Genomic DNA, 27,475 nt, shown 5'->3' on the forward strand with positions numbered 1-27,475 from the left:
TTTTACAAACTTCACCTTTATATTTATTTGGAAATTCACTTTTAGAATTATAAACACGTAATACAATCATTATTAGTATTTGAAACAAGATAAAAAATATACACATGAACATTTCACACCAAACTGACATTTTAGTCACCTCCAGCTTATAACAAATGGACTTCCACCCATCTAAAAGTACTTATTTTCATACAAATCGAAGAAATGAATCCAACATAATGTACCTACAGTATATGCCAGGGGTAGCCAACAAATACAATTAAATAATGTGCATGAAGATACACAGCTCAAAAAATCTTATATACAGTATCACCCTTACATCATCAATACATAGAAACTTGGAATAAATGGGTTTTTATACATTTAACAATATTAACTGGTTCATTTAGGCTAGGATTGGCCAGTTGTGGTCCTTTGTAACTATAGGGTGCTGTGATTTTCATTTTAAATTATCTATAAATTACTTAACTGAACAAGTCTCCTGCTTCAGTGGTCAAAAGAAAATTGGTTCTTGAATTCAGAAATTGATTATTTAAGGACAATTAATAAAATCTGCTGGTTGTGGGTCTCCATGATTACTGTAAATGCCAAGAATGAAACAAATGAAAGACATCACACATACTCATATTACAGCCATGTTTCATTGTTTTCTGCTTTTCTCATTTTGTCTCCCAAATCCCTTTCAATGATTAACAGAAGCATAAAGAAAGACTTTCTTGCTGCAGCACTGGAATGTGTTTAAACAGCTACTTTAAAAAAGGGCATCCTGCGAATGTGACCAATTTTGTCTGCAGCTATATTTTGAAATGCCATGGTATATCCTTATTTCTTGTAAAACGATACTTAGTTTCTATGATTTGAAGAGATAACCACTAAGAATAAAGACTGAATGTTTCGGATATTCAGAAAGCATATTTCAAACCGTGGTTAACAGAGATAGAGATAAAGTGCTATTGATACAAAAAAAGGTTTGCCATCTTAAAACCTCAGAGTTAAATGACTTTATAATTTCAGCAGGTATAAAACACAATTTCAAAAAAACACTAAATGGTGACTTCTACAATAAGCTTTTAAAAACAAAAGAAAACTTCTTGAAGACAATGACTGTTTAACATTTATTACATTTGTAACATGCAGTGCATGGAAACTTATCACCCCAAACAAGAACAGGACAACAGCATTATCAAACTGGAAAAAAGGCACATGCTTTGCACCCTGTGCAGACTCAGACCAGTTCAACTTTAGAGTTGGGATAAACGGCAACAACATCATATCCCTCTGGAGGCTGTACTCTGGCCTTGGCGTGGGTCTCACAGTAAAGATGGTCCTCGATGAAAAAATACCCCCGCTGCTTCAGATTTAATCCACAGTCGTCACACATGAAGCACTCTGGGTGGTATAACTTGTCCCGTGCTTTCACTATTGTCCCCCTGCACATTGAAAAAGATAATTCAGTCTAGATCAGTGACTATTTTGACACCATGTACACTGCATTACAGTCTTCCTGCCTGGGAACTAGTGATGACTGAAATGGTACATAGTATAGACTTGTATACTCTCTTTAATAATAAATAGGTACTGGTCACATTCTGAACATATTTCAGAACATGGGAAAATTGTATGATAAAAGTACGATAAACGTTGAGGACGTATTAAATAATTTATCCATACATTTTCGAACAACTTTATCCAATTCAGGGTCACACTGGAGCCAGTGCCTATCCTGACAAGCAATGGAGACAAGGCAGGGTAAATCCTGGAAGGGACACCACCTGGGCCAATTTTCCCAGTTAACCTACCAGTAAGTCTTTGGACTGTGGGAGGGAACCCATGTGAACACAGGGAGAACATAGAAACTCCATGTAGATACACCCCAGGTCTGGAATTGAACCCAGGGCCCCAGAGCTGCGAGACAGCAATGGCGGCCACCGTGCCACCCATATTAAATCAGAGTTTGCAGAAATAGGTTAAACAGAATCAGAGGACTAAGTTAAAACATTCACCCGTGTTAAGACCCTCAATGCATGCAGAGTAAGCGTAGGAAAGCTTGCACTCCGTGATGTGCCTTGGACTTACACTATGCCATTCCCGCAACGGGTGCACTCGGGAAGCTGAAAGCCAGGTAAGGGCGACCCCAGTTTTGGAACGGGAGATCTGACAGGAGATTTCACACTTTTGACTGCAGGTCTTTCAGCTGCAAAAAGATTTTGCAAAATGCATATACAGTAGGGTGAAGGTTTTTACATTGAAACAAAAGCAGAAGAATTAAAAATACTGTAGGTATAGTGTATATTGTACATTCATGTAAACCTGGAAGGGACGCCAGTCCATTGTAAGGCAGACACACAGACACAAATCCACTCACACCAGGGCCAATTTGCCCACACTGTTACACCTGGCCAACTGCATATAACCAATTACTTAATTACCCCCCTATTTGTCTGGTCTGCCAACCTCCTGTGATCACCAGAACATTCCCACCCCTCACTGCAGTCCTAAGCTCTGTTAAAGGAAGGAAATATACATGCCTTGAAAAGCTGAAAACCTTCCTTCAACATTACAAAATCTGTGGGTATTCTTCCAACAACGAGACATTGTGAGAGCTAAACCTATTTAAGCTTTTTTGCCTTATATATTCTGTAGAATGCTAATACTTAAAGTTGGAACTTAAATGGTCACCCAATTATTTTTAATGCTATTTTCCTGCGAAACTAGGCCACACTCATACAAAAAGGTTTAGATCGGTCTTCGTGCACCATAGTGACATTTTTCAATGTCACATGCTTCAGCTGCATCCTGTGCCCTGCTGGCCATTTAAGCCAAGTTGCTTTGCCCATGCCAAAACATTTTTTTTTTTAAATTCACATGTTAAATTTGGCATCTGTGCCAAGACTGGCACAGCATGAACATATTCATTAGGAAAAAAATGTAGATGTTGGCAGTCAAAACATTCCATATTACAGAAAAAAACATCAGCACAGAAGTGTTAAAATCCCACTTTCCCAGAATAAGGGTCTGTCAGGGAGCCAGACCAAAGCTATAAACTCCGTACCTCCACAAGTCATATAAAACTGTAGAAAATATGAGCAGTACTGCTTTCCACCTGCTTTCAGGTGGTATTTTTTATCCTAACATTTTAAGTAAACAGAAACTGTATGCAAAGGAAGTTTTTTTTAATTTTTCAATCACTATTGGCTCAAAAATCTGAACAAAACTGAAATAACTCAGAACCAGAAGGGTGATTTACTTTTATTTGCAATAAAACACTGCTTTGATTTCAGTTCCCTGGATTATAGGGTATAATTAGCATAGATGCTGTAAGCCAACTATCACATTTTACAATAAACTCAACTTAACCTGAATAGTTCTCCAAATGTTGAAATTCTTGGATAGGTATGCTTTAACAAGCAAATGTGCAAGACAGGGCAAATGGTCTTTATAATCTCTTTCTTGAATGTGCAACGACAAAACACACACAAGGTTGTCCCCCGCTCTTTAACTTGAATTGCCTCTGAACTAGGGCTTCATGACATGTGCCTCCTCTGTCCCACACATTTGGGTTTGTCAAATGTTATTTGGATGTTATTTTGTGGGAAAATAAGTTGTGGTTTGACAATGGAAACCCTGCCAATGTTTAAGGGAGTTTTAGACTTTCATTAAGGGATTTATATTAGAAATCTGAGATTATCGTTTCAAACATTGTTTTTTACAAAGGAGTATTTACAATAAGGTTTTAAACATTTGTTTTTTGTTCTCTTATTTACTATTGTTTTGCCATAGGCAGCAGTTTGCTTTTTAGAGCAATGTTATTTATGTCACACTTTGCTTTTGATTACAGAAGGAAAAACTTGTTGCTACTGTCTCTTGCTGTTGCATTTTACTGTAATTTCTTTATGTAAATAAATTTGCAAACATATGAACAGAGGATATATTCATTTGAAAGAAGAAAAATGGGCTTCAAGAATTTCTTATTTTACCTAAAGTTGGATTTTAAACAGAAAAGATAACAAAATGTGGGAATAAAATTGAATTTCCTTACCACTATCCTCGGCTTGCAGAATCCCTTGCAGGTATCGGAAAGAGCCAGATTGCTTGGGTTCTGCAGAAGGCTCTTCATAATCTTGAAGCATCTTATAGACTTCAGACTGAGTATCAAACCCATTTTTGCTACTTGGTGAATGGATTTGTGGTTCAGGGCTGAAATGTGAGAGATAATATTTCAATACAAAAAAGTAATAATACTGTAAGTATACAATTCAATGCCACCTTTGTTTTTTAATTTGAGTTCTTCCCTTTGCATTATAAAACATATAATAGTCCATAAATATAACTTCTATTTGCTGTTGAGTAGAATTAATTTTGGTAATGTACTGTACTGGTAATGAAAAGCTGCCCAGAGATTAAAACGGAAGTCAACTATGACCAAAAGTACAGTTTTTAATCTTGCACAGGAACATCCATGGATTAGATATTTCCCAATAAACCCAAAAGTTAAAAAGCTGTGCAAGCTCTGAACACGTTTAGTCTGAGTGTGTGGCCGAGTTCATACAAGGTCTTAAATCTGAAAAAAAATAGTTACTGTACATGACAAGTTGCAACAAATTATATGACACGGTAACTTAAAGACATGACATACCTATTAGACGAACCTAGACGGAGATTAGTCATTTGCTTGGGTAAAGTGGCTTCTGTGTTGTTGTTATTGTACAGTCCAACTGGATTATTATACTGCAAGGCTGACTTTGAATTGCCATTATTTAATGGAACATCAGTAACATACTGGGCGGGTCTTCTGTTATATCCACTTCCAATGGGTCGGAAACCCTAAAAAAGAAAATCAATCACCAAAAATTTAATTTAATAATTTTAATAAGACACTCACTTTTCACAGGTACTGAAAATCCCTGAATGAGATTAGAAACAATATCAGTTACAAACAACATTAAATCATATTCAATGATAATTCCTTTGTATTCACATTCTTTCCACATTCTACTTCATAAACCACAGACCACATTGCACTTCTTACTTTTCAGACACTTCTCAAACTACAAATGTCAAGATATAGTATGTTGAGCACATAGGAATGAATAAAACTTTCAGATGGGAATTTACAGTTGTAACGTCATTTTTTTAAATGCACTTTATCTTAAAGCTTATGTCTGAAGGGAGTCTGGATTATTACTCATAAATGGTGTTTGCCGGACTGCTCAGGAAACAGCTCTTCATAGGACAGAGCTGTTCCCCACACCAGTCAGCAGATGTGACCCTGCTCTGCCCTCTACAGACCACCAACAGAGAGTGAGAGAGTAAATCACAGCTTGGAGGGACCTGATGACTCCTACAATTACCTGAGGTAATCTTTCAAAATAAGTTCCTTTCAAAATTGCAGGCCACAGCACAAAGTATTTTTCTGGTAGTGTGGAGACTTCATAATGTGAGAGAGTTAATCTATATTAAAAGTCCTCCCATTTCTAGTTTTGTGGTATTTGTTATGACAAAAAAAACAGCCTAAAATATAGCACCACATTACAGTTTCTTTTCATATAAATGTTCATGTTGTGACAAGTTATCATTTTCTTTACCTGTTTTATTTCTCTAGAAGAAAAATGTGTGGATATGTGCCAATTAGAGACAAAAGTGCCAAAGTAGAGAGCACAGCACTCCATATTTTTACTTAAGGGATATCTGCTCTTAGGACACTGGACAACATTGTTTTAAAAAGCTTTCAGAAATACAATTAGAGGACAATACAACAATTAAACATACAAAGTCAATTTACACTTTGAATTTTTAAAGCACTCAAGTTCAGTTTGTTTTGGTTGCCAGTCAACCCATAATGTGTGGAATTCTGGGATTTGCTTCCATGCTGGCATTGAATTGTATACTGTGCATTTAAACAGTTCCTTCTACATTAATTAAACATAGCAAACGGACAGACATCATTTTAATCTAATTTGTGCTGCTAAAGCCTTTAAAAAAATCTTTTTCTGCATATAGATATTTGTCTGAGGTAGATGGCAGATTTATTAGTTGCACATCTGGTACACAGTTTAAAAAAAGGCCTGTGTGTTGACAATCTGTGACTTTTTTTTGTTCATGATATATAGGCCAAGATCATTTTCATTATCCATCTGTAAAGTCAGGGTATTTACTTAAATTGATTTATTTCCTACACGTGAGGTTTTGACAGTGCATTAAAACACCAGATGCACTGCAGACTCAGACCAACTCTTGGTATCACTACTTAATATCGATAAAATCCCTGCATGCATTTTCTTCCACAAGACAGTGTGAATCATATGACATTCACAGAAAGACTGGACCATTGAATCACTTGGCAACCTTATCTTGTTATTTAGTAGGCAGGTTAAAGCTATGTTACTAGGATTTTGCTGTTGGCTTACAGATACTACACCTGCCTGACACTGTTTGCTTGGGACTAGAATTGCCATAGTAATAAATTATGACGCAACTCACTAAAATGGTCATACTTTAAAGATGTTTTTCACATATAACATTGAACTTTAAAGGAAATAAACATGTATCATTGTTTTTGAAAAGTTGCTTTTTAAGAATCCAGTGACAGTATTACTAACCACTTTTTAGAACTTAGCATTCTAAAACTATATTTCCATCAAAAACCACTGAGAACAGAAAGGAAGAGAAAGGTTATTTTAAACAGTCAGTGAACTTTAAAACAGTCCAAACATCTCACACCTAGATGTTCTCTTTTTTGTCTTATAATTTCCAGAAAAAAAGTTATAGAAAGACATGGTTTTCATTGAGAAGCGTATGCCAGTGGTGATGGTAATGTATTTTTTCTTCTTCTTCATATTTCGGTCAAACTCAAACCGTCTGTTTCTTTAAGTTGCCAGAATTCACTGACTTGTTTGACAACAGCAGCCAAGCATGACACACACTTACGGATGACTGCTTACAGTGAATGCAAGTTCACTTTACGAACAACATGATCACCCAACAGCCACTTAATACTACAGATACCCTTCTGAAGCCCCAGTGCTACTGAATAAATCAACTTTCAAAACTAGATTTTAATTGTATGTGCCTGAGAGGGATTTCACGTTTAGATCCATTTCCTCTGCAAATATTGAGCTAGCAGCCTTTTGCTTTATTTCCAGTGTTAATTGTATTCATATGCCTTCCCAGTTCTGCAGTCCCTTATCTGTCTATAGTGCTTAGCAATCCTTAAACTTTTGGAGAATAAAGTTTTTCACATGATGCTTTGCATTAGGAACCAAACACAAGAAGCCCTTTATTGCTGGATTTCAAATTGTGTAATCAGCATGAGGTAGTTATCACTGGGGAGAGACCAGAATGGCATGCAATTGCTCCTTTTGCGCCATAATATATAATATATACAGTATAGAATCTCGTTTACAGGGAATTCACTCCATGGCTACCAACTACAGTACTTAATGAAAGAGTAAGAAATAAAAAAAATCATTTCAAAGTGGCATAACCATGCTACACTGAATGGGACATCCTCATAACATTGTGTTAATGAAGCATTCACAACATTCACAAATAATCAAATTGAAAAACAAACAGCGCACACATTAGAACTGAGGTTTTATTACTTTGCCTACAAAATGTACCTGGTTTATGGCACACATATTTGTAGTAACGTTGTACACACAGTATAAAACTTAGCATGGTAAAGAACAGAAACATTAAAATATTTTGCGTTTACTTTTTCTTTCTACAATGTCTTATGACATTATCTTCATTGTTGTTTGAATGACAATCGGCAAATATTTTGCGTCCAAATTAAATGAAAGCCTGTGTAAAAGGACTTTAGTTTTAGGAATAATGGTCTTGACTTAAGGTTTTAAAAGTATTACAAATTTCTTTGAACTGAACAATCCAAAATCAAAATAATGAAAAAGCTTACAAGAGAGGAGCTTCATGATATTATATCTTAAGCATCCTAATAAAGGACAGAGTGCTGACTACTTCAATACTTGCTTATTTCAGCCTTTTTTGGCAAACTAGTGGGAACGATTTTGGCATTTTGTGTACTGCAACAATGTGACAATAAAAAAACATAACATAATAATATACCAAAGATTTATTGCAATTGTAAAAAGCAAACAACTTCGGCAAAGAAGAAAAGCCCCAAACAAATGTCAGGAAATTCTGCTGGGCTAAAACAGAAACAAGTAAAGGTTAGTTTATAAGTCTTGTAAATAAATTTGAATGTTTATGTCGGCTTGCACAGGTGTCCAAATTCTGACACACACTACTTAAAGTGAAAGACTATCATTACAAAAAGAGAAAGGGAACACAATATGATAATTCTGGAAAAAAGTGCTTTTAGCATCCTTTTCCATTAAGCTTACAACACAAAACATTAAAGAAGCAAGCTTATGAATAGATAGCCTTAAATCAAAACATAACATCAGAAATGAAAAAGGAGACATATAATAATCTAAAAATTAAGATATCAGGCAAGATTTAATGAAAATACCTTCTACTCATGAAGCAAATGTTGTCTTGTGCTGGCTGTTTGAACTCTCAGGTATTCGAACTGCAATATTTTCATTAGTATGTTATGTGTGACCTAACTGTCAAAGCTGACCAATGCATTCTGGAAGAATTCTATCTGTTTTAACAGCATGGTACTGAATCTTGAGAATATGACTGTAATGACATGTGATGTCTGCACTGAGCCAGGTGAATAACTGTACCTAGATTCAGGGGCAGACATTGTAGAATGCAGCTTGTGTATACAAAGCATCATACAGTACTGTATATATGATTGCAAAGCTATACAGTAGGTATAGGAACAATTTGTATATGGCTGATATATGTTGTGGCTATCTGTGGTGAAAAACTCAAACAGCAGTTTATTCCGATATTTATGATATGTCCTCTGACCTATGCAGTTAATGTCGCCCATACTGTAGAGTTATAATGTCATCACCTTAAAAAAACAAACAGAACGACATGACAAACATTCATTAAAAGGCTTTGAATAAATGCCTCATTCACTTTTTTTTACTTACTTTTATTCCCATATTGAAATATTTTAACTGCAGCGGTTGTGTAAAACAGAATGAAATTTACAAGTGGTTGTCGTCACATAAAACTGTGGCACAGGAATTGAAATGAATGGAAAGCCAACAATTGAAAAAAGCTTTATTTCAGTCTAGGTTTACCAAGCTTTGCTGAGGTGTAACTTTAATTGAAAGAATTTGCAAAAAGTTAAGAATTGAAATCCAAAAACTTTATATTAAACTTTCTATCAGCTCTGAACGAAAATGCCCAAAGAGACAAGAGCCTATTTTAAGTGGAGCACATTAAGGAAACACCTCATTGCTTCCATGTGTCAATTCCTGTTGTGTTGGTAGATCATATCCACCTACTTACTTAGAATTTCCAACAAAATGAGCGGTAGGGCGTTGTTTTTACATTGTGATTAATATGATGTGAAAATGATTAAAGCTAGAAAGCAGTGTTTTATTCTTATCAACACTGCATCTTGTAACACACCAGTGTGGAAAATGCATTACCTTGGATGGAAGTCAAATTCATTAATTTCATTTTGCCTTCTCACTGGATTGCAGTAATATTTCAATGTACCACTCTCCTTGGTTTTCTCATAATGAAAAGTCCCAGTTACAACTTTTCCCTTTTTAAAGTAGTCAACTCAACCTACTACTGATACATATGCAACTTGAATGCTAAACTTTCTTTTAGGGCTATATTTGTATCCATTATTCTAGTTTTTTCCAACAGCATTTTAATCAAAATATGATGTTTCTTACTGCCAAGGTCACTCTACTGCTGAGACAGTGAAACATAATGTTCCCCAAACCCAAATTTCTTGAAAACATATCCACTTATTTCCACAGTTTCAAGTTTTTCCCCATCTGTAGCAATTACCATACCAAACTCACAATGAGTTTCTTATCCCAGTGTGTAGTACTTCAGCAATTTAATTTCTTTTAACAATGGATCAGATTCTAGTTTTTTTTTCCATTGTTCATTGTTTTCACATTCTGTCCACTGCAAGGAAAAAAGCTGTAATGAAGAAAGATAAGAGATTCTTGTCTAAAACATTTAATAAAAATACATTTAATTAGCTGAACCTTTGTCATGCTTATTTTTCACTTACAGTGGCTATTGCAGAATTTTAATAGAATAGCGCATTGCTCAAATTCATCAGACTTTCATTATACAAAAGTCTGTGTTTCATTATAGATATTTGCTCTCCATCTAGCTGTTGATATAAACCACATGTCCTGAAGAAAACATTTTCATCTCTTATTTTCATTTATAGAATACAAAGTATGAAAATGGCCTTCAGGCAGGTCTCTCCTCTCTTGTGTGGGTGGTAGCTGTTAGGCAAAACCAGGTTTTAGATTAAAAACACCTGCAAAAGTACAGAGGAATGGGAAATGTACGATCCTCTTTTTTGATTTACTAATTACCGTGTTTTTTTTCTTTTTTAAAGGAAATTATCAAAATGTCAAAAGGATTTTCAGAAACAAAATACTGTCATAAGGACAAAAAAAGTGTTTTAAACACCACACATTTTCATTCAAAGTCTATGAAGTTATACTCTCTCTCTCTTAGATGAAAAAGAAACAAATTGTAGTCAGAGTGCAAATGCTCCACCACAAATAGTCATTGGAACTGTATTATCTTTATTCTGTTCTCAAAGCAATGAAAGTTAAAGAAAGTCAGATAAATTAATAAAGTTTCTAAATTTAAGTACTCAAAGATTTCTGTATGAATGTTTAAGAGGGTAATACTATTCAAGGCAATGTTATGTATATTTTACTATTCAGTGTATTTAACAGTGATTAATTTCCAGTTTTGATTTGTTTAAAGACACTTTAAACTTTAAATCCATTTTAGGAAAAATAATTCTCCACGGTTTTAAATACCTTTGCTAAAAGCCTGTGAAATCAGAGTCTCTGAAAAAATGTGAACATCTGTAAGAGTAGTATGCAGTAAAAGAAATGTGGTATTAACTTTTTTCCTTAAAAGGAATGACGGAAAGAGCCAAGATACATCACATAAATCTGAAGTACTTACACTTTTACAGCTTAACTGTGTCATAAGCATAATAGATATCAGTCTGAAAACAGGTAAAAGGAAGAGTGTACCTTTCATTTGAGTATTAGATGATATATTACTGCATTTCCAAAGCAGGGTAATGTAAACCATGCCTAATACGTCTTATCAGATATGAAAGGACAATTTTGTGCTTATGGCATGATGGTCTAGGATGAGATTTGCCCATTTAACAAGGTCCATCTCACAATTAATAAATCTTAGTCATAGATTTTTTTTTCAAAATGGATCTCTCTAAATGGGATATGTTCCCATCTTAAAAAAAAACTAATTTGTACTGTAAGTATTTGATCACAACAATGCTGTAATGAACTCCCACCATCCATTATCAGAAATTATGCCTTATTGCTGAGGCAATACAAGCACAGGGTTCATTGTAGAAGTACTGTATATCCTGCATGAGATGTCTGTCCAAGCCAAACAGGACAATTCTGACACAGCAGTGAAATTGCATTTGAACACTGGGAGAACATGCAAACTCCACACAGAAGATGCTCTAGGCCACACTCAAAATCAGCACCCAGAGCAGCATAATTAATGGTCAATCCACCATACTGACCCATAAGAAACTCCTAACTGCAAATTTTAAGATATAGTGCATATCATATGCTCTTTTGTTTCCAATCTCTCCATCTATTGATATTCTCTGTAGGTAAGGATCTTACTGTATAACAGCTTTGGAATGTGTGCCAGGCCATTGCTGCTTCTCCTTTATATATTAATGCCTTTTTATTACTTTTTCATATTGGTTTACTTACTGTACATATGATTCTTATTTACACTAGTTTTCTTTTCTGCTTAGTTGCTACTTGCATCCTAACTTGCAATTCTATAAACAATAGCTGTGGAACAGGCATCTCCAAACACACTGAGAGGAAGTGTCCAGGACAAATACATTAGTGTTTCACAGAGGTCTGAAAAACTAATCAGTGGAGATTATAGACTTAAGCTGGCATGCTACCAACATATAAATAAAGCTGCATATAATTTTAATCAAATACTCCAAATACTCCTCTTTTTATCTCAACAACAGTATTGTTAAGTGTCATAAAATGTTTTTTGTCTGAAAATGTCATATACATGGCACTGAGACAACACCGAGAACAAGAATCTTAATGTATTATACGTTTGATATAGTTATACCTTTTTTTTCTTGTTCGTTCTTGAAAACAAACAAATTAAATTCTTGGGTTTGAGTTCTTGATTTTCTTGCATATTAGTTATTACTCTGCATACCTGTGGTTCAGCCTCCAAATTGACCTTAAAAGGATTCGTCTTGCCATCTTCTGTAACAGTTGGAGACCAGATCTTTGTCTCAGATCTGTAAAAACCACATCAAACAACAGATGATCAATTAAGAAACAAATTTCAAACCACAAAGTTAATTCTTCCTTTTTTGCTAACCGGATAATCATCATATATTTAAGGGATCTTATCGTATACCTCGGGCATCTTGCTTTTGTTACTTGCACTTAGATTGATATTCGGTATGCTAAATTACTTTTCCAGTAAAAATGACTTCTGAGTGGTCTTCTCAGAGGAAAGGAAATGAGGGGAGCTCTACTGGCTCAGCACTCTAATGCATTTGCAAAGAGGCAAAAAGACTTGTAATATTCTACTTCAATTTGATAAATTTACAACGTATCCAATTTAAAAACGTCAAAAATAATGCCTGTATCCTGGAGCACTAGTTTAATGCGATATCTGGAGAAGGGTTTGTCTGAATACACTTTCTGCAAATATATTTAATTAAGATTAGTTAAATACCAAAACAATATTCAAATGTCCATGAATGTTTTGTATCATTTAGAATAACAACAACATTTATTTCTTCAAAGTTGTAAAGAATGTGAAAACGTTCAATAAAGGAGCCCTTCATGCTAAATGTTTTTGCAGTGCTGATCCAGTCTTCTCCAAAAACCTGAAATGCCTTCTTTGAGTTAAAGACTGAAGGTCTAACTGTTCATTGATAGGAAAACTGCTTCATTGTCCTTTTTTCCCTGAAGTTTCTATATACAATAGTAAGAGTCTGCAAATTAACAAGGAGTAACCAGGAGTGTTGAAAATAAATTAAACAAAAAAAGGAAACATGCCCTCAGCCAATAGGTTTCTCTGTTACAGACTGAAAGCACCTTTTATTTAAATGCAAGCTAAACCTTGTAGCCATAATTCGAACAGAAAATGTGTCCTTTTTCCATCTCTCTAGATTAGTTCTGACAGTGATTGTATAAAACAAATATTTAAGAAAATTCAAAACTGTCAATTAGTAACCAAGCCTTAACGGAAGTGAAAATGACTGTACTCCTGTACAAGCTGTCATTAACAGCTGTATAAAGAAGAGAAGGATGCCTGCCTGCAGTTTAAATTAAACCAATTAAAAGTTTGGAATGTATACAGTAGATTACAGTAGACATGAAAGCTGAAACGATATCCTTTAGATAATATAAAACTAATAAAAAAATACTAACAACAGTAAAGCTTTTAGTGAGCCATCATTTTGTGTGACCTATACACAATATATTATGAGATCATTTAAGATACCACAAAGATTTGTAAGTACTTCTGGAATTTTCCAAGAGCTTGAATGAAAACAGTGTGGGTAATATTTTAATATCCCTGAGAGATATGCTAACTGCAAGAGTTTGCCAAGTTGCCCAAATATACTACATATACTCATGCCTCCAGATTTAAACAGGTTTCTTTTTTGTGACATCATTTTATCCAAGTAGCCATATTCACAGATTAATAGAGAGCTTCATTGGAACAAAGACGTATTCTGCAGAACATCTGCTGCAGTTGAAGAACGTACACCTACACAGTAGCAAGCCTGATGATTCTGACTAACAAAGAGGTTTCTGTAATCACTCCAACGGTGGAAAACTCACAACTAGTTTCAATGAGATCATACAGCTCAGCTGTCGTAATTGCGGCTGGGTGAGGTAATGCCTAAAAAATTGTCAAAGAGGTGTTCATATCAAAAAGATATTAGGCATACATGCAAAATTAACGATCTTCAGACCCAAGCGCAGACATCCAGCCAACTTCACTTTTCGGCTAATTATGACATCATGCATTCCCCAGACATAACTTTGTGGACACGTTTAGGAAAATACATTAGGAGTAAAAGCCTCAGTAAAATATAGTCTAGATACTGAAATACTGACAAGTGCTTTTTGTTGAGAATGTCAGTATACAAATTAAATTCAGATTGAAATTCAGATACTGATGAATGTCAATTTAAAAGCTATTACAGAATGTCTTACTCTATCAAACTTATATTTTTACCTATACTTAACAATACACTATATTTCTATGGAAGCTTTTCAACACAAACTATGAGATCTGAAAGTACTGTATGCCTTACATCTGAGAAGTATCTGATTATCATCACTGCACTGGTGATAGAAAGCTACCAGACATTTCCCCAAATATATCTCTAAACCATTTTCAGTATTACAGCAACCACTTGTATATATAGAAGACAAATTCTTCTTTCATCAATGTCACTTTTAATCTCAGGTAATAAATTAAAGCCATAAAATATTGTATATTAGTGTTAAATTGTTGTAAATGAATACTGCTTATGTCTTTCACCTACCCTTCAATAATATGTTTCATTATCTCAAATGTTTTAGGTTCTATTAAATTCAATTGCCCCATGCACATATTTTTTATACTTCCATTCATTCTTATACTCTGTCAAGAAGAAAATACTCCACATACCTTACAGAGTGCAATTCAATCTAAACTATTGAATACATTTTGCATTATAATAAAATGCTTTAATGGTCACATTTTCCAAAAAATAAAGATCAGCACACTAGTTAAATTGCTCCCAAGTTTCCCTTTTTTCTATATTTTAACTAATCTGATATGTTTATGTCAAAACATAAATCAAAGATAGAGCAAGGTCCAACAGTTCTCTTAGCACAGAAACCCCCTTCTACCTCCCCTCCCTTGTCAGGGGTATCCCCCAGAGGAAACAAAAGTGAAAACCTAAAGTGCCTCTCCTGTTTGAAAATCCTGTCTGATAATCACTTGAAAGAGAAACACTATTACCATTGCTGAATGAAATATTTGGTCTTTGGGGGCCCTAGACTGTCTGGACATGATTTAGTCATGTTCAGAGTTATGAATTAAAAAACATTCGGCTCTTGACAACAGGTTTTTTTTTTAACACACTATTGTAGTCGATGATTATTTCATGCTCCCACTTGAGAACCTTCCTTCAGAGAGCTCAGTAAAAGAGACACTTTATTATCTTCTTTTTGTTTATCTTCCATTTAGATGAAACAGAAGAGCCCCCTTTCAGCTCCACTGTTATATGCAAGACAGCATACAGTACATTCATCAGAGGCCCAGTGCCACTGCTGGACTCATTTTTAAGCACTTGTTTTATTAAGCAATTATTCTTCTTTAAAAGGAGTCACACCCCAGCTGATTGCTCAAGAAGCAGCAATCCTCTGCACTTCAAGTTCAGATCTTTCAGAATATGTCAATAGAAACCTTTTGTATTTATTATGTGTTCACAGAAACAAACACGGCTTATTTCAGACTGCCTTCATCTTACTCCCAGTTCTTCATGGCCACTGCTTTCTTAAAGAGCAGAAAAAATTACAGCTGGCATGTCTCTCAGTGGAAGTGTTACAATAGGTTAATGATATACTGGCACTGCTGAACAGACATGACATATTTCAGGAAGCTCCTAATATAATGCTCTGACTTTTTAGTGAACTTAGCATGAGCCTCTGAGCAACAAATCTTTCTCAGTCAGCCACCCTTTGATCACAAAGCCAGAAATACAGCACACAATTTATGGAATGATTTTACCTCATACTGTAGACGTTAAAGGTATTTCAAGGGCTTTTAGATTTGAACAGCTGAATCCATAAAGCCCGCTCCATTATCCATTAAAGCTGAAAACATCTTTCTCTTTTTTTCACAGTAATTCCAATAATAATTACACCATAGTTTTTTCTTAATTGGGACAGAGCACTGTTGCTGACATTTTGAGTTTATGTTTAAAAAAATATTCTTCTATTTTTCTACAGTGCCTAAAATTGAATTTAAAGTTCAATGAATTGAGGGTTACAAACTGCCTGGCCAGCTCTTGAAGAGTCCAGTGCATTTTCTGGATGAAAATGCTAATAAAGATCCCAGTTTTGAGGCAATTAGTCTTTACAATGCTTTTTATTTTATTAGACATTTTGAAAGAAGTTTAGCTCATCTCGTTTTCTCATGACTCACCGCAAATATGCTCACTTCTCCCAATGTTTCAATATACTTTGGAAGTCTTTTCGGATCGTGTGTGAATTACATGTTTCTCTTTTCTATTTTAGGATTCTTTCTTTTATATAATTATAACTTGGTCTAGTGCTCATTTTCTCTTTTCTCCTGGCCCTCTGAAAACATGATCCACTAAATGCAACATTCTTTGCTGCAGGAAAGCCTTTTGTTTGTTTACTCAAAGTGAAATAGACACCTACTTTTCAAGTATTCTAGAAACAGAGGGAAACAGCCTAGAATCTTGCTTTACAATGTAATGACTATTTGTCTGATGTCGGTTTTCATTCGATAGATTAGAATTTATTCAAATAGTTGTAAAACCAGTTAGAGTAAAATGAAGTGAATATCATGAAAAATGTCAAAAACGGATATGCTATAAGATTACAATAAGGGAATAAGACTCTAAAGTTGTTCTGCGCTACACTGACCATATAATTGAAATTACACACACATAGCACACTGAAATCTGGCCCCGTTAAATTCATTCCACTGCTTCTATTTTTTTTAAGGAAATACGAGAGCAAAGTACTCTGGCCCTTACTGAACAAGCTAACTTACTTGAGGTATAAGGTATTCATAGCAAAGGCAGCCTTATCTTTGCCTGTATATATTTAAACAATGTTGCTTAAGTACTTATGACTTGAGTCTTTACAGGAACTTGTGTTCCTATACTTTTTTAGTTTTTGTAATAAAAACTTAATACTAAAGGCTAGATAGACTGTATAATTAAAATTGTTGCATGGGTTACAAAGAAAAATTAGACAAGGGAAAGTGCAAGATCCAAGCAAAACTGAACAATGTAGTCAGTAAATTAATCAATCTTTGTTTTGTTCAAAACTATTGCTTGAAAACTTACAAGCTTTTATGTGAATCAATATAACCCAAATAAAACCATTTGCTCAATTTACTTTTCTATTACAGAAACAAGAGATTTCAAGAACCAGCAAAGTGAAGAAGAGTTCAGCACACTAAAAATGCTAAATATTTGTATGATAGCAGAACACCAGATAAAGTTATCAGAATATGAAAGAATCTGTAACAATCATTTAGGAATTGACATGTTTGACACTTTGTTTTCTTGACAATTGTAAGGTGAAATCTACCTTTCATTCTTTCCAAAAGGAAACTGCTTTAGCTGTTCTTGGACATTCATGGCTATGCATGGGAAAAACACTTTTATCAGAAACTGAAATATGTTCTGAACCTAGGTACATTTTTGTTAGATAACATATGTCAAGAAAAGACAATGGACTAATGCCAAATGACAATTTTACTGTAAAGACATATCAACTTTATTATGTTTTGTGTCTAGTTTTGTTTTACAGCCTAGTAGAATTTATATGTACTGCCTGGGCAGACTAAAAAAATGTCAACATTCTTTGAGCAACAACTTTTAGGCAAATCTAATCTCTGTCGTAAAATTCCTGAGAGACCAGTATTTATAGGGATTTGTATAATATCTATATATTATGCTAAACATTTGTCAGCATATTTCACAACTCACAAGGCAGTACTGAACTATTTCCTTAAATTAATATATATTTTAGTTTTCCAAGATGCTTTAAAGAAGCTTAACTGAGTTTTATGCTTTTGTGTTCAAAGCAAAGCATGAAACTATGAACTATGCAATTAATAAAATTGTAAGGGGAATTAAAGGATATTCAGGATATTACTAATACTTACTAAAATTACTAATTTTAAATGATCCTTTAAGTATACAATAAGAGTGAAGGACAAAATGTTGGACATGTAATTGTTCACACAAGAGGATACACTGCCTATCATGTCTGATTGCTTGACAAGAACAAACCTTTTCCAATTAGGTTTTAAAGGATTCCAGTTAATATCCATATTCCAGCGTAATATCCAATAAGGTAGCTGGGGGTTTGTTATAGAGCCATACAGCTTAAATATATATAAAGACGTTCTGCCTATGTTCATCCTAAATGTGTCTCCTGTTTCTTTACTTTTGTGATCTCAAGGCCCGCAGAGGTTCATGTCATCGTGTCACACAACAAAGTAAAGTATTCCTGGTCCTAACTAGCTAGGGAAAGCTAGGGACACGCTTGTATACACTAACAATGCGAACTTTGAAATGGTCCGAAAAGCCTTTAGATTAATAAAAGCTAAAAATAATGACTTTTTAAAGGAAGAACATTAAATAAAAAAGTAAATAATCAGAATCCAAATCGTAAGCTTTTCCCTACTGTAACACTACTCGTCAGCTGACTGCTAAGATATATCAGAATATAAAATAAGATATGCATTAATGAAATGAAAAATGCTTATGGTGGTAAAACCATACAGTATCTGTTTGGCTTTATCATCATAATTCAGAAGTTGTGATCATACCCCATTTTTTTGCACTTAATGTCTAATTTCTTTCATCCAATACACATTTGATATAGCTTCAGAGATGCTGTAGATGTCCAATCAATCAAAGATGGTTAAGTGACCCCGTACAGTGATGCTACTCACCGGCTGATAGACAAAACAAGCTGGTCAGTGCAGGCTTTGATCCTGTTCTGGGCCTCCATGTGTGTCATGTTCTCAGTACTGTCTCCATTTATAGCCACGATAGTATCACCAGGGTAAAGCTCTGCCTGTGCAGCTTTACTTCCAGGTGTAATCTACAACAAAGGAAAAAAACAACATTAAGTTTGTGTTAACCCAAAACAATGGGTACATGGAAGTACCACAATGCACTCAGTACACTCGCCGATACAGAATGAATCATTTAAGATGGATAGATATTTATTTTTGCAAAAATTGTAATAAAATAGGAAAACTATATGTTGCATATAGACAAAGATCAAGGAGTATCAACAAAACCATAGAAACATTAGTAAAAAAGCAACACTCCCACACTGCAGTAAATGTCCTTGTATGAACACCCATGTGGTTGAATTAGCCTCAGGTAGCAGGCAAAGAAATTGCAGTTTTCTATAATTTACCACTATCAAACAAGGCATTAATCTCTAGAGTGAGAGTGAGAAAGACTTCAGGCGATGATGAATCATTTAAGAACAGTAATAAAACAAAAGGGCCATAGACAAAATAAATTAAACATCAGGACAAATGGGTGACTGTATTAGCCCAATTTTGAGACAATTAAAACTTAAGCATTGTGGAAACCTTTAATTGGGAAATTTGGTGTCATTACCCCTTGAATTGATGTCAGGTGCTTGGCCATGCAGATTTAATGACTACAATGTATCAGTCTGCTATGTAAACAAAAGGATACACCCCACATACATTCCTCAAGGTATATTACTCTAGGTGTCAAACAGAGACAAGGTAGGAGATTAACAGTTTGTCATTTCCTCTTATTGTTCTAATCAGTGCCTGGGCACAGTAATTTAATCACCTTTTTTTGGAAATGTTTGGAAGACTAACAAAACGCTTAAGGTCAACATATGCATGTGCTTCTCCTTAGAAGTTAATAGAAAAAATATACAAGCCTTTTTTTTTTTTGCTCATGACATTTTAACTTCAAGTAAATATTTTAAAGGGTTTTTTCTTCATATTAAAGCTTACCTTCAGAAGTTTGTTTGTTACCACATGATAGCAATTTTCGTCTATTAACCCAGATCATAACTACGCCTCCAGAGGAGGACATCTGGATGTCACACTACGAAGCTTAAATACTGTATAACCATAAATCACCAGAAGCCCTCTGTGCATCTAATATATTTTCTATTACAATATTACCCTCAGACTAATCTGTCCAGGTTAGGGATGATTTTGGAAAAAGAGGAATGGTTTACAAAGTTTCTATATGAAGAAGGGTGAAAGCACAAAAATATATTTTCCTAATTAATTAAAGTGCTCATTCACAAATTAGATTTTGTAGAAATAGACCAAGTGCTGGTCCACTATAGCCTAAAAATGTCACTTCAATCTGATTATTCCTTCATCACTGTTTGATTATAGAGATAACTGGAACCCATCATACAAATGGATGATGAAAGATTAATAATCAAAAATATTCTTTTGACAGAGCAAAATGCATAGTCACTTTATTCCACATCGAGTGTAACCACATGGAGAGGTTATAATATATAGGCTGTGCAAACCTCCTTCAAAATCCTATGCCAGCAATGTTAACTTTTAAAGCTTTTGGAGCTGTTTCATGGAACATAGCATTGGTCTGAAATAACTGACATGAAGAATTATAGAAATCTGAACTAAAAAAAAATACTCTACCAAAATAATTTTTAAATAATTTTTTATTATTTAAATTTGTAACCTAAAAAAATAGAATACAAATTTTCCTTATGTGTTAAAACCTGGCTTAAACTTATTGAATTGCATTTAATTCCCTAGGAACTTTGCTCTGTGCATTAATTTCAAATGAAAAACACTTGTGGTGATACTGTAGGATTTTATATGTGCGTGCCAAGTTTTATTTTCTCTTTAGCACTCAGAAACAGCAAATCTACTCATTTTTTTGCAATTGTTTTTGCATTGTCTTACAATGCAGTACACGTTTCATATGGCTTTAGATATATGCATACAGTAATTCAAAAGGACAACTGTTGGGATTGTAGTCGTGTTTTTCCAACCACAGTCCTAAAAGCACCACATTATAATCCAATATGGAATCCCTCTTTTCAAACTTCTAATTTTAACTTTATGATATTACATTAAAATTGTAAAAAGACCCTGGCTGTGGAAATCCTCCTTTATTGTGGGTCATTTGGCAATAACATGTTATGTTTAAGGGTGTGCTGTTATAGCAGAACAAAGCCCACAGCAAGGTCAGGACTTACATGAATAGCCCTTTATGAGTCACTCTTCCGGCCTGCCTTCTTAGAAAAAGTATTAAATTATCAATCTGCTCTTAGAAATCTGAAACAATGGTGATCATAAAACAAGCACGTTTTGTATAAAAATGTTTTCTTTTGCTAATAAAAATGTTCAATGAAAATAAATGTTTTATGTTTGTCTTACGAGAATGGGTCAAGAGATCTGTTTCTGTGACAGGATAGACCAGAATCAGGCTTATTGCTTTACACAACAAACAGTATTTTTTAAATCTTTGGGAAAATGTATACATTGCCGCATTTTTGATGTACAAAACTTACTTTTCAGTAGATACGGGCTTACACCCAACAACACAGAACTGAAAAGTCAACTAATCTGAACACGCCCCTCTGCCCACAATGAAATAAAATGTGGAGAATAGCATGCAGTACAACAAATTAGCTGCTTAACTCAGACTAAAGTCTTCAGAAACAAAAATTGGGAGCCTTATCCCATGGTGGATAGAGGTTCGCAAAGGTAAGCAACAGGAAATTAAATTACATTGAGTCACATAATGGCATTCTTCAGTTTTACCAGATCCACAGAACAAGAATTTATTTTTTCTAATTAATTTTGAAACCAGAATCCTAAATCAGTTCTGTTTTTTCAGTTTTAGGTAAAGCTACCCTTAACCTTACCTAACACCACAAAAAAACTCCTTCTCATTTGTGTAACAAATCCTATCTCAGTTTGAGGAAAAATGTTCAAATATTTTAAACTAAGAACAAAATATGAAATTTGCCAGTGCACAGTCATCTCTTTTGTCATTTAACAAAAGTAGCTTCACAATATGGCCAAAAAGAGCTGTGTTTCATTAAAAAAAAGAATATGACCATTCCACCTTCAAAGTGCACAAATTAAACAAGTGTAACCCCTTCTGATTTGTACAGTATGGTATTTTTATACAAGTGTACCAAGAACAGTAGCTACTGTAAGTAAATGGCATATTCTAAACAAAGATAAAATAATATGCAATATATTGGAGATCGCATTAGCAGTGAGCAAATTAATGAATGTTAAACAGAAAAAGCCGAGCGACTTCTCTTACATCTGTGGAACTGCCTAATCAATGCAATTTGTGTAATGGAACAATAATGTTCTGCATATCGTATCAGTTGTACAATATCTAGTTAATTATTTGCAGGTTCTGCAAGGAATGAAAGACAAGAATATTCAAGAAGGTCTGGCTGCCTGAAAATGGAGTTTGTGACAGTGGTTGCTGAATGCTACAGAATTAGCTGTGTCCAGCCATGTGTAAAATGTGGTCATAATGGGTCAGAGGGCTTTGTTGTGCCATCAAGGCAGGTATAAAGAAAGACCAGCTTTTCATTGGCCTTTCTGTCTGTGTGGCTCAAAACAAAATCACGTTTTCTAATTGTTATTGTATGAATTTGCTTTCAGGTTTAGGAGTTTAAAAATGCTTGTTCTGTTTTGTACTATGCAGAATTCAACACTGTAAACACAAACTTCAAGGCCATATACTCCTAACAAAGTAAGCAATGCAAACCCAATAGTTAAAAATGGTCTTAAATAGAATATCATCTTGTGAACAATTGTTTGCTCTAAAGGGTTATTATGAACTATCAGTTATAAGGTTATTAAGAATGATCAGAACTATCAGATAACGAAAGGGTTATTAGGAACTAAAACTTAAATAAGAGTATTCACTTCATGTGCAGTACTATAAATAACTTCAACAACCTTTTGAGGTTGTTGACTTTTGAGGTGTATAAACATTTTATTGAAAGTCTCATTTAGATTCTGTCTCCTGTTGCAACCATGGAAAAGTAAAAGTATTGAGCCATCTTAATTATTTTATCATGGTTTTAAGAACAGAAAAACCTTAATCTCAAATATGAATGGTTATATTTTGCTCAAATACAAAAACAAATCTCAGTTTTTCATCCAAATAGAATAAACAACAAACTGTAAGACCAATACAAAGTTGTGAATCACTGATGCCAACAATATTAAATGCATCACAGCAAGGTAATAAATATACTGCAGAGACTTTTTTGCCATTAATGTCTGGTTTGTAAATTTATTACGCAGTCACATATCTGTTTCCAAAATAAGGCAGTTCAGTTCTTCCACGGATATGAAAAGAAAACAGTACGGGACACAGTGGCCATAAAAAGAATGGTCACTGATTTCAAAATGTCTCTTTCAGGTCACACAGATCCCTGGAATGCATAACCACATGAGGCTCAAAGAGAATAAATTCTGACAAAAGGTTAGCAGACCCCTTCACTTCAAAATGAGCAGCAAGGCTAATAAATTACTAGACAGAAGAAAGGGGTAGAGAAAAACAGATACTGAAAAAGGTTACAGGAAGGAATTCACTGTGGAAAGCTAGCAGAAAATGTCATTTGAAGGAACAAAGAATGAAATAATGAATCTTTCGTCTTCTGTTCAGATTCAAATCTGAACTTTTTCAAACGCCTGTAATCAAGAGTCCCTCTCCTCTGGCTTTGTTCAATATCTGCACTCTTTCCAGGATTAATTAACCTGGTCAGTTCCAACAAAGACTGAAATTTAACCTGGAAGAGGAGGAATTTTTCAGCATAGGAAATTCCCATAGAGGCATCCCCTTTCTTGTTAATATGCATGTGCATCACTTTTTCATCACAGCCTGCATTTTTCAATTATACTATGAATAACCATACATAATATCTAAATTCAGTTACATACACATGCAGTAAAGGTTTACTAATTGAAAATAATTTCAGTTCAATTTTAAAAGGTATTGAAATGAATTGTTTTTATATTTAGATCTGGCCTGAGAATTTCCAATTTAATTACTCTATCCGGTAGTCCTTGCCCCAGAGTTGAACATTAAGTTAAAGAATTCCTCATCAAGAAACATCTGGCCATGACTGTGCACAGCTTTTACATTATTTTCTGGAAATAAAAAACAGTTTCTTGTGTGTTTGTATCCATTTGTCAATAGCAAGTGCACAGTATACATAAAACTTTAAAATACACAATTTAGCTGAACTATAGTATACTGCTTGCAAACCATGTGATAATCTTATTGTCCCCACATTCAAGAAGGTTATGCTTTATGTTTTAACTTCATAGTTACACTTTTCCACATTATCTCTGCAACATGTTTTAACAATTAGGACTGTGGTCCAACTTGTCCTTATTTCATTATAAACTACCCCACCCTTGTATATGCACTTTGGTTATTTGCTCTCCTGTCAGTCTGTGAACTGTAGTAGACTTCACAATTAGCACCTACACTACACCAAGATTTGAGTCAGTACTGAATTTTACAATTTTAAAGTGCAGGATCAGTTAGTGTTTGAGAACTTTTAGTCTGAGAAGAATGGTTTCCAACATGATGTCTAACTTTTCCCCTGTGTAATACCATTAAACTAAGAAATCTGGAAAATATTTTAAATGTTTCAATATTTAAACATGTCAGCTATTCAATGGGATAATCCAAGGCTTCCTTTCTGCAGTAAAGCTTAGAAAGCATCCCATAAAACGATACAGGACACTTGGCACACAAGGTACACAAGGAATGCATTGAAGATATGATACAGCTAACCAGACAATTAAGATTTTTTGGAAGTGCAGTTTTCCATATGCACTATGAAAGGTAAACATTAAGAGTATTATATTCAAGTCTTAGGAGTTTAATTCTCCATTGCTTTTCTTGGGGTTTAATTGCCTAATTGTATATACAGAAAACCCAGAGTGTTTAACTGTTACATGCATTAAATCTTCTAAAGGTTTTTAAATGTAGAATTCAAGTATACCCTTCATCTTTTAAAAGATAGCTCGCTGATCTCCCTGAAATTTTGGTCCAGATTGTGGTTTGACAGAAATAACTTGCTGGAATTGGTACATTCTCTTTACCCCCAAAACATATCATGCTTTACTATTTTTCTGAAGATGAACTGAAAAATCAATTTGATTTTTACACATATTTAAATAATTTTGGAGAAAACAGAAAAAACGCAAATAAGATGAATATGATAACATCTTTTCCAGATGCAATCATTTCCTTTATAGGAGAAATACTTGAGAAGATTAAAATTTACTATACCAAGACAATAAGCCACAGGAGATCATTATATTCTCTATGAAAGAAGGAGCTGCTGGTTGAATAATACGCTTTTCTAAATGTTATGAGGAGTTATCATTAAAATATTTTATAATATTCATGTTAATATTCATGTTAATCTTCATACAACCAGATAATTGTTCAGGGTTCAGAACACATAAATTCCATACTGAGTCTACATTCCCTTATAGTTTTTAATTTACATAGTTGTCCTGAGATTGACTATATATGAAAATAACCCATTAATGTTTAAATAGATGCTTCAATGGGCAAATTGATTTTAATTACATATTAGTACCTGTAAGCAAAATATCATTAAGGGAAATCCTACATTTCCAAAATATTTCTAAAATTCTTTTGTACGTTGGAATCAAACTGTTACTTGTCTATTTAAAAAACAATCCTGAGACATTTTTATCCTTTCTACATATTAAGTAAACTGACGGAGCCAGATGTTCAAAATGAATATGAAAAGACAAAACACGTACAGTAGGGACACATTGATCACAACATTACAGCTCGTTTATTCCTTTAGTACTGCAGCAACGTCTGTATTAAGACTATGCGCTAGAAACTGTTGTGACAGCACCTGCAAGCTTTCTTCTCAGCAGTAATCTTCGACGACAGCTTTCAACTTCAGCAAAATGTCAGCACCCTGAACATTTTCATCTGAATCTCCCGTGTGTATTATACTATCAACACATCTACGGCTCCCCATATACAGTACTTCTGGTACGGATGCTAAAATATTAAACCCAAGTATGAGTACCTATTGTTGAGGAACCGGAACAAGGGGATTTTACAGTTTGTACAAGACATGCAGTTATTACTTTCCTATAGTACACGGCGGATACTCGGGTGAAATTCATATTGGGAAAACATGGAACAGATTATAAAAGGCGAAGTTTGTACTTTCTTTGGCAGCTAAAGACCAGACCAGATAAAATAATAATAATAACCGTCCTAACGTCACTTATTACGTAAGCGCGTTAAAATAATTGCAAACCAAATGTGTTAAAAATAGATAACCAGTTTTCAAATAAGATTTCTTACTTAAAACAATAAACATATTTAACAAAGCAGACTTAATTTCTAGTCTTTTCATAGCATAGCCAGTCTTAAATGCTAGAAAAAATGTGACCAAATGAAAGCTATAAAAAATTAAAGCACCTGTATAAAAGTATTTGTGAATATAACTAGAGAAACCAAATGCTGCATAAATAATTTTGCATTCTTTCCAGTTGGGCATTCGTAAGATAAACATCGCTCACAGTATCATCATTAGGGAGCACTGAGCGAAAAGGATTTTTTTAAACAACTGTGCTGCATATAATCAATGTAACAGAAGTATGGAAAGCTTGTAGACTTCTTCAGTTGTTAGTTACAGGCGTCTTCAAGTAATCTTGTATATTATTTAATAAAATAAATTATTATTTTAAACGCCTTCCACCTAATACAGTACTGGTACTCCAACTCGAATGTTCCACTCTCAAATGTTAGCAAAAAGAGTCCAATAAACATTGTTAATGAGCAATTATCAATTCAGACTAAATCCCAATAAAGGTCACTCAGTACCATCACTCAATACAAAAGCAGGCAGCATTATTTTTCAACTTCCAAAACTGACACAAAGTGCCACATGGCTCGTCTCTGTGAACTACAGAAAGAATTATTAGATTAAAGACAAAAAGATTAACGCATTACATACCCTTGAAATAGTTAAAGGTGTACTAAAATCCCTTCCACCTACAAGCCTGAAACCCCATGGCGAGGGTCCGATTAGAGTTACAGTCTGAGGCATATCTGCGCTTCAGAAGGATCCACGAAGTCAGAACTAAGGGGTTTAAGAATAGGTCCTTCGCCTGGTAGCTTCTAGGCAACAGTCTAACAGTTCCCTCTTCACTTGCTGCAAACTTTAAATAATAAAAACCCTCCTGACGTTTGAAAGGGGGAGTTGTTCTTTGTAACTGCCTCACACCAAATTAAATGGGAGGGAGAAAGAGGCGTCATTGCAATTCAACTCTTTGGTTGAAAGATGTAGTTTTTAAGCACAAACGCCTCTTGTAGCTGTAGACAGGAATTCAGACAGCTTTACTACGGCTCCCAGAAGGCAGTAGTGAAATTCTCAGACAGTTCGGACAAGGAGGAGTTTAACCAAACTCAAGGGCTGGGAAAATAGCGGTGGTATGCTAATGAGTGCGC

General features: G+C 34.5%; 1 protein-coding gene across 2 annotated transcripts; it reads right to left on the reverse strand.

Moving 5' to 3' along the window:
• pdlim4 (PDZ and LIM domain 4) lies at positions 1-27,242 on the reverse strand. Of its 2 annotated transcripts, none has more exons than XM_088932199.1 (7): positions 26,982-27,242; positions 18,871-19,022; positions 12,343-12,427; positions 4,637-4,824; positions 4,040-4,197; positions 2,077-2,194; positions 1-1,430 (listed from the first exon to the last, which is right to left on the reverse strand). In XM_088932199.1, exons 1-7 carry the CDS (start codon positions 27,072-27,074, stop codon positions 1,226-1,228), a joined length of 999 nt encoding a protein of 332 aa, XP_088788325.1. In that variant the 5' UTR covers positions 27,075-27,242; the 3' UTR covers positions 1-1,225. The 2 variants fall into 2 exon arrangements, with proteins under 2 accessions (XP_088788325.1, XP_088788327.1); XM_088932201.1 differs by lacking the exon at positions 26,982-27,242 and adding an exon at positions 25,863-25,973.
• Positions 27,243-27,475: the final 233 nt, after the last annotated feature.

The sequence above is a fragment of the Atractosteus spatula genome, chromosome 14, assembly GCF_055471065.1.
Source record: "Atractosteus spatula isolate fAtrSpa1 chromosome 14, fAtrSpa1.hap1, whole genome shotgun sequence".
Classification (NCBI taxonomy): domain Eukaryota; kingdom Metazoa; phylum Chordata; class Actinopteri; order Semionotiformes; family Lepisosteidae; genus Atractosteus; species Atractosteus spatula.

What these genes read in the sequence shown, in the direction of transcription:
- pdlim4 (XM_088932199.1), bottom strand. Translation starts at nt 27,074, where the DNA reads ATGCCTCAGACTGTAACTCTAATCGGACCCTCGCCATGGGGTTTCAGG. An exon ending in CGTCTAGGTTCGTCTAATAG is followed by an intron (nt 4,198 to 4,636) that starts GTATGTCATGTC and finishes CTCACATTTCAG; the next exon opens with CCCTGAACCACAAATCCATT. An exon ending in TCTGCAAGCCGAGGATAGTG is followed by an intron (nt 2,195 to 4,039) that starts GTAAGGAAATTC and finishes ATCTTTTTGCAG; the next exon opens with CTGAAAGACCTGCAGTCAAA.